We start from the raw sequence: 8,560 nt of genomic DNA, 5'->3' as shown, positions 1-8,560 counted from the left end.
TCTCGCGGTTACACCGCCATTACATCTCTCTCGCGGTTACACCGCCATTTCATCTCTCTCGCGGTTACACCGCCATTACATCTCTCTCGCGGTTACACCACCATTACATCTCTCACGCGGTTACACCGCCATTACAGCTCTCCCGCAATTATACCGCCATTACATCTCTCTCACGGTTACACCGTCATTACACCTCTTTCGCGGTTACACCGCCATTACATCTCTTTCGCGGTTACACCGCCATTTCATCTCTCTCGCGATTACACCGCCATTTAATTTTATCAAACAAGTCTCAACCAGTAGAGGAATCAAACCAGTTTCAGCCGGATATGAAATCCGGTTAATTCTTATCTGGATATGCAATCTGGACAACCGTCCGGAGATGTAATCTGGACAATACTGTCCGGATATCTAATCCGGACAACACTCGAGTGATGTTTTAAGAGATTTAATTAAATCGGATGGCCCTTTAGCGATTTAGGGTTGCATCAAACAAACTTTAACCGGTTTAGGAAGTAAACCGGATGATACTTGACCGGTTTAGAGATTACATCGGCAAACCTTTGAGCGGTTTAGAATGAACACGGACACCCTTTGTCCGGTTTAGGTTAAATCGGACAATTACCTTGAGCGGTTTAGGTAGATATCCGGACAACACTTGTCCGGTTTAGATTAAATCCGCATAGTATGAAATATAAATCATAGTAAACCAGTTCCAATAGCTATTGAATTGTTTGCAAACAAGTAATACTGAAAGCGTAATACACTCACCTTTGAATCAGAAATCTTAGCTTTATGTTCCCTCCCTTTTTCAGCCGATGATGATAAAAATAAAGAAGCTTTTGATCCAAAGGGTGTGTAAACTTTATCCTCTCCATCCCCTTTTACTATATATAGCAACTGGAATTTTAAGGGATGACCCAAAACAGCCGACTTCTCTCTCTCTCTCCCTTTTCCCTCATCCTTATTTTAGGTAAATATCATATACATACTTAATCCTTACAAAAGATTGTAAAAGATAATAATCCAATCATTACAAAATTAACTAAGTAAGTTAATTTTACCAATTATTACAAAAGCATTTGACAAAAACTCTTAAAAACCAAATTTTATACATGAAGTATTGTTTATTGATGCATATTACTTAAAATTCAATATTACAAGTAAATAATGCATAAATACAACTTATTAAAAACTTCATACTTGAATTTGTGTAACTAATTACAGATAAACATAATCAAATACTGGATAACATTTCATTTTAAATATAAAAAATTTAAAATATAATTAGAATAATCATTATCTTCTACCAGAATACTTAATTTTTATTTTTATAAAAATTATATATTTAATCAAAAATATATTACTTTCTTATTAAACCTAAAATAAAGTATAATAAAAAAAAGTTGAGTTAAAGAAATTACACAACGAAACAAAATTTTTTAAATAGCTAGTTAATTTGATACTAATATCGATACGTTTTTTAAAAAAATTTAATATATCTTCAAATTTATATTTTATTAAAAAATAAAAACATTATCGTTTTTCTCAAAAACATATAAAACCGTATTATAACATTAACAAAAGGACGGTCGAAAATGAAACATTAAAATCGAAACTTATCTCGTTATATTCTACGATTACCCTTCTAAGGGCATCTCCAATGGAGGTTAATGGGGAGGATCATGAATGTCATTACATGCATCATACATTGTGAAGGGGGTTAATGGGAGTTGCATGGAATAGAGTTTCATGGCCATTGTACGCATCATAGCTAAATCAATGGGACCCACTAATTTATTTTTTCTKTTATAATTAAATTTGTAAGGATTTAATTATGATATTATATATATATACTATAATATGATATTTATTAATCAATAAATTAATTTTTATTTTTATTTTTCTTAATTTATAAAAACAACATAATTAATAAAACATTACATTAATTTCAAAATACATTACATCGTCGTTTTTTATTTAATATGTGTTTAGGTTTTATATTTTTAAATTATTTGGTGTTTAAGCATTTCATTTTCTAGCTTTGGTATTTTTTAACTGATGTAATTTAGTCTCGTACTTTTTATTAAATGTATTTTAGTTTCGTTTCATTTTCGTTTTAATGTATTATTCCTTGTTTTTAGTAGATTTTTAAATTTGTTGGTAAAATTATATTTATAGATAATATATATATATATATATATATATGATGTGGAAATTCATTAAATTCATTGAAATGTTATAGAATATGGGTATAAAATAATAAAGTTGTATGATGGGTGGAATGCTGATGTGACAGTCCATGACCATGGAAATGCCCTTGGATGAATATTGTATCCCACCGAAAGGACTATTTTTTGTTAATTTAACTATTGAGAAAAATAACTTTCAATATATTATACATTCTTAAATCAAGCACCATACTCAGAGTAGTTCTATATATACTCACCTATATCTATCTATCTAGCGGTGCCGTCGCCGTCGCCGTCGCCGTCGCCGGTTCTGTTGCCGGTGCCTGTGCCGGTGCCTGTTCTTGAAGCTTACTGTATCGTCTTTTCAACGATGGACTCATACAGTTCAATAAGGAAGACTTACGCTTCCTTAACTTAACCCCAAAAAGGAAAGACTTCAATGGAATCCTTGAACTTGAACGCGATGTTTTCTTCTTATTTTCACCCAATTCCTCATCCAGCATCGCCAACGTCTTCTCCATATCAACCAGTAGCTTTTTAACCCTTTCAGCTGCTGCTTGTAACTCTTCTAAAATCTTAACATTTTCTTGCTTCATGTTTGAAACTTCTCCTTGAAACTTTGCTGTTTCATAATCATGCATCTTTTCAGCTTTTGAACCTTCTTTCTTCAAGTTCAACAGTTCATCTTGGATATCAGAAAGTGATGCTAATCTGTGCTGCAAATCATCTTCTAAGATTTCACTGCTTTCCAACCATAGAGTTAGTTCTGTTTGCATCTCGAGTAGATGTCGATATAATGGTCGGATATCGGAGGTAAAAGTTGATCTTGAATGGTGTTGATGATGGTGTCGTTGCTTTCCACTTCCATCAGGTTTCTTTACTCTCGCTTCTTTAATATCTTGGAGTAGATCATGGTATGAATCTTGAAACCTGTTGATTTGATGATATGTTGTACTAAATCTTAACCATAATTCTAAGTTTTCTTTCCGTAATTCCTCGATTTCTTTGCGTATCTCGTCTTCGATATCGGAAACTTCATGGGGTTCATCGGCATCATCGTCTACTTGATCTTTACTTGATCTTTGTGATCCTTCTTGAACAGAATCTTGATGATCCTTCTTTAGTTCTAAGTTTTTGGTGGTTTCTTGATCAAGTTCTTTGCTTTTTTGTGTTATTTCATGAACTGAATCTTGATCTTTAGAGCTTGTGATTTCTTCAGGTTCTTTTCTTGATCTTTGTTCCTCTTCATCAACTGAATCTACAATTCCATCAAGTTCTTTTCTTCTATTTGTTCCTTCAACAACTGAATCATCTGGATCAGCTTCAAAGAACTCTACGGATTCTTCGATTCCTTTTCTTGTTTCGGTTCCTTCATCAATGGAATCATCATATGAAGGTTCAAAGAACTCTACGGATTCGTCGATTCCTTTTCTTGATTCGTTTCCTTCATCAACCAAATCTTGATCCGGAGGTTCCTTTAGTTCGAAGTACTCTACAGATTCATCAAGTCCTTTTCTTCTTCCGATTCCTTCATCAACCGAATCCGAAGCTTTCTTTAGTTCAATTTCATCAAGGCCTTTTCTTCTTTCTTCTATTCCTTGATCATCAACTGAATTGGGACCTTTGTTTCTTTCATGTCCAATTCTTGTTTCTATTCCTTCATCAACTGAATCTGGATATTTCTTTTGTTGATTGGTTTGGTTCATGTTTCTTTCAAACAGTTTTAGCTTCTCAAATAAAGCTTTAATCTGTGCATCTTTTGAATGATTTGCAGTTCTCAATACTTTCATTTGAACTGCAGATCTGAAAGTGTTTGCGCGATTTCTCTTTTCGATTTCATTCAACTTCTTTTTAACTTGTTTGAGGTTCCTCAATGTTGTTGTGTACTCTTCAAGTAGCATTTTCTCTCTATCTTCTACTCCATATGAGAATATTAGGTTCCAATTTGGTTGATCATCTTCTTTACCATTAATATCATCATCATCATCTTGTTCTTTTTTGAAAACCATTTTCGTCCATTCTCGATCTTTTCTCCCTTCCATGGTCTTATCCTGCTCACCATCTTCATCTTTCTCATTCTCATTAGGGTTTTCTTTACAACCCTTGATCCAGTGAGCATCTTCATCATTAACTTCTCTCCATTTCTTATCTTTCTCATCGAGATCATGATCATGATCATGATCCTTTTCAAATCCAGACCCATTTTCATCTTCTTCTACTTTTGGATAAATGATCAGATGATCATCTGGAGTCTTTTCATCTGGTTTTGCAGTTAAAAGCTCTTTAGACAAATAATCAAGATCAACACTTGCTTCATCAAAACTGGTTTCCAATCTCACATTTTGTCCTTTAACTTTCTGATCAAGATTTTGAAGCCTTTTCAATTCTTCCTCCAATCTTTTGATCTTAATCTTCATATTGTTTGAATCATCTTCAAGAATCTGCTTCTCTTCTTCCAATTTTTGAACCCGTTCATGAAGCTCATCGTTTTCCAATCTTAATCTCATCACCAATGCTGCTTGAGATGTCACTTCGGTTTCTAAATCAAACACTTTATCAACCAACTGTTCAATCTTCTCAGCAACTTCAGAAATGGTAATAGGTCCATTTTTCCCAAGAATCTCTTCTTTGATCCTTGCTTTTTTATCTTCAATACTTAATTCACCTTCTTTTGGTTCAGATTTATACACAGTTTCACTGTCCAAGATGACTTCTTGATCTGAATTCTCCATATTTCCGTCAATCGTTTGTTGTTTCTCTTCAATCTTCGCTTTTTTATCTTTAACATGCTCTTTAGTTTGCTCCAAGTTCTTTGAGTCCGGATTACTGTCTTTATTACTCGCTATCAAAGCTTCGAACTTTTTCCTAATATCATCCACCCTTTTGTGTTCCACAGTCGCCTCTTTTTTAAACCGTTGTTGTTTGTTTTTCAGCTTTTCTAGCGTTTCTTCGCATGTCTTCAATGCCGAAGATGACATTAGTGTCTGAGCATCGGTTTCTTCGATCACTGCACCAACTCCGAACTCATCTTGCAAACTGCAAATTCTAGCATGTATTTCAGTGATATTATTCTCGATTTCCCAATACTTAGAAAGCGCGTTTTCATATGAACTTTTCACAAATTCTTTTTCGGTTTGAAGTCCTAAGATATCTTTCTGAAGCTTATCGATCTCATCAAGTGCTTCATCTTTGCTCAATCCAGAACTTATCGAAACTCCAGAAGCGTTTTCGTCCACACCCATCTTGATTAGTCCTCTTTTCGACATCATCTTCGTGGGCATTTTGGAGTTTTTCTTGATCATGGCTTGAACTATGTTTTCGATCTTCGGAGCGGCCGGGGCTTCTGGCAATGGCAATGGCAATGGCACGGGCGAACTTGAAGGGTTCTTATTTTGATCATTTTCTTCGAAACTTGAAGTGAATTCTTCATAATCTTCATCATCAATCGACATTTGCACCCTTTCGGGAAAAAACATGGCGATCGTTCGATTAGCGCTTTGTAGATCCTTCGACAAATGATCGTATCTTTCGGCTAAAGCTCGGTATTCCCGAAATGTATCCTCAACAAAATTTACAATTTCAGGCCTTTTTCTGTAGTATTGTTCTGCCCTAGTCCTAAATGAGTCTCCATCTTCAGTGATGATCTTCAGTATGTATTCTGCCTTTTCCTCCATATCTATAACAAAATTTAGAGCAAAAAATGTATCAAAATGAAATGAAGTTTTGACTTAATTACCAAAAGGCATTTGGCGTAGCAGTATTCTAGCGTTTAGCCTTTCCGAAAGTCAGGGGTTCAAATATCACCAAAAGATGAGAAGGTTGTGTAGTTTATATACTTCGAAAAAAGCTAGACTTGATTCATGTACAATCTTTTTCACATGATTTTGGTCACATAAGCTAGTGAATGTCATTCAAACTCATGGAATATCGTTAAGATGAAAATGCAAACCAATTCGGGTTTATACGATACCAAAAATTTTGAAGTGTCATAATAGATTATTTTTAAGTATCATTCATAATTATGTGTCATATGTAAAAACATAGCAATAAGTTTAAAGAATGTTTTTTTGAACGTCTTAACAAGTTTTCAGAGAACAATTTTTAAACAAGTGTCCTATAAAAAGAAACGTTTATATCACAATTCTCCGATCTGACCTGTAAAAAAACTAAAGATCCCTTCCTGAACCAAACATGAATCTTTCGCATTGTAAAACTCAAGAGTTACACCTACTTGTTCGACACTATACTTAGATTCTGCCCTTTGGAAAGGAACATCCGGCTCTAGTAATCCCGTCATACAACACTTATTTTATAATTGTCTTAAAAACCTGTTAAAATACCTAAAAGCGTCCTATAAACTTATTGCAACGTTTTTACATATATAGGATATAGTCCGATTGTTTGGTTTTGTAAATTTAAATCCTATAAAACTATTTATATATTATGACACTTCGACAATTTTAACGTTCTATAAACCTTGATTTTTTTTATGCTACGGCAAAAGGAAACCCTAAAATCTAAAGAAGATGTACCTTGGAGGTTATGTTCTAGCCATTTTGATTGCTTGGTCCTAATGTGGCTAGCCCACCACCAAGAATATGCATTCCTTGCTGCTCGTGTCAACATGATCTATCCTTTTCGTTAAGTCGTCCAGCTAGCTAATCGACGCCCATATGTGAACCACCATCCATTATTGGCTAGAACCCCTGACCCTATTGGTCTGTAGCATTAAGCCGCACGCATGCCTTTTGATCTTGAGACTCAATCCCTATTAATCCTTGAGCCGATCATGAAAAATATATAGATCTTCCATTAAAGATTTATAAAAAGAGAAGAATAGAAATTTGTTATGATGTAATTAATAATTAAAAGATGATGTTTTTGTGGAGTTGAAAAATGGTTGATCATTTCTTGGTCAAATGGTTAATTGTAGGTTAAGAAGATGACATTTTTCTTGAAATGCTTGTAATTCGGTGAGATATTAAAGGGGACAACATTAAGGTTGAACCATTCAAACATATAGAGCATACACATAACAAACGAAAATTTTAAAACATGAATCCCACGTGGTCTAGCCGACTGTGATCTCGATCGGTCGATCCTGTGGGGGCGGTGACAGTGATGACCATTATAACAAATACTATATTACGGATTTATGATCATATCAAATAAAGGTAGATTGGTATATTTTTTTAGTTTTGTCTCATCAGTGCATGTGCCATCTTGTTCAACCCGGTGGAACAGAAACAAAAGCTTTTTGTCCCACCATGTCCATGTTTTTGTCACTGTCCCATGTCGCGCAAAAGGTAGAACTTCGCGGGTTTTTCTCGTGTCCCATATCATACCATGTAATATTTCAGGCAAACTGTATCAAATATTGTTTGTTTAATTCATATTTGGACTTGATAATCCCAGAAATGGATTAATCAATAACCACTTCTTATGATCCAAGATCAACAATCAAGAACACAATTAATATGTAGAAAGAGAGTAGAAATTTTAGAGAGAGAAAATCTTTTAATGCTAATTGTATTCAAACAACTACTAAGATGAAATCTTATTACAATATGTATCTTCTACCCCTTCCAAGATCTAATACTAAAGCCCCTGTATATATACACAAGATAAGCACAAGGACAAAGTTTGGATACAACCAATTTAAATACAAAACTTGGACCTAACAATCTTCCATTTTGGATACAAGCTTTATGAGCAACTTTAAACAAAAACATATCAATAAAAATCTTCAGACCCTTTGGCTACAACAAATTTCAGAAATATCAGCATCTTGATATCTTCCAGATTTATCTTTGAAAACCTTTATACATTCTTCTCCTTGATCTCTCAAGACTTTAAACATTCTCCCCCAAAATATAAAAACAATGTATAAACTTCTTCTTTGAGTAGCAGGTTCTTATTCTTCAATATTTAAAACCTTACAATCTCCCCTTATCTTGGAAACAATTTCAACTCTTTAACAACTTCAATCATTCTCTCTCAAATTAAACAACTTCAGACAAAATTTATCAGCTTCACTCAACTTGATAAAATATTTTCTTCAAGAATCTCCGTCTTTAACATATACATAATCTTCTTTTCAACTTTTGAGTAAACTCCCCCTTTTTCTTTTCAACACATAATCTCCACAACTTCTTTCCTTTACAACAAAATGAGAAATTATTTTTACGATCATTCCCCCTTGATCATAGCAAAAGAAAATATTCAATAATCTTCAATACTTAGCAAAAATCTTCAACTTTGCTTCATATCTTTGATAATTTCCCCCTCATAATGATTAGGAGAATCCTGAACATCATGCACAATCAAAGATATACTAGGCATCTTCCCTTCAGAAAAGACAACCTTGT

General features: G+C 33.9%; 1 protein-coding gene across 1 annotated transcript; it reads right to left on the bottom strand.

Annotated features, from left to right (window-relative positions):
* Positions 1 to 2,455: 2,455 nt before the first annotated feature.
* On the bottom strand, positions 2,456 to 6,818 carry LOC112502968 (protein NETWORKED 2C-like). Its single transcript, XM_025107012.1, has 2 exons — positions 6,725 to 6,818; positions 2,456 to 5,868 (listed from the first exon to the last, which is right to left on the bottom strand). The coding sequence occupies exons 1-2, from the start codon at positions 6,816 to 6,818 to the stop codon at positions 2,456 to 2,458; spliced, it is 3,507 nt and encodes a 1,168-aa protein (XP_024962780.1).
* Positions 6,819 to 8,560: the final 1,742 nt, after the last annotated feature.

This window comes from Cynara cardunculus, unplaced genomic scaffold (genome assembly GCF_001531365.2).
Source record: "Cynara cardunculus var. scolymus isolate 2C unplaced genomic scaffold, CcrdV1 Un_Scaffold_2257, whole genome shotgun sequence".
Lineage (NCBI taxonomy): Eukaryota > Viridiplantae > Streptophyta > Magnoliopsida > Asterales > Asteraceae > Cynara > Cynara cardunculus.
The sequence above is the reverse complement of the archived record's forward strand: the minus strand, read 5'-3'. Positions and strand labels throughout refer to the sequence as shown.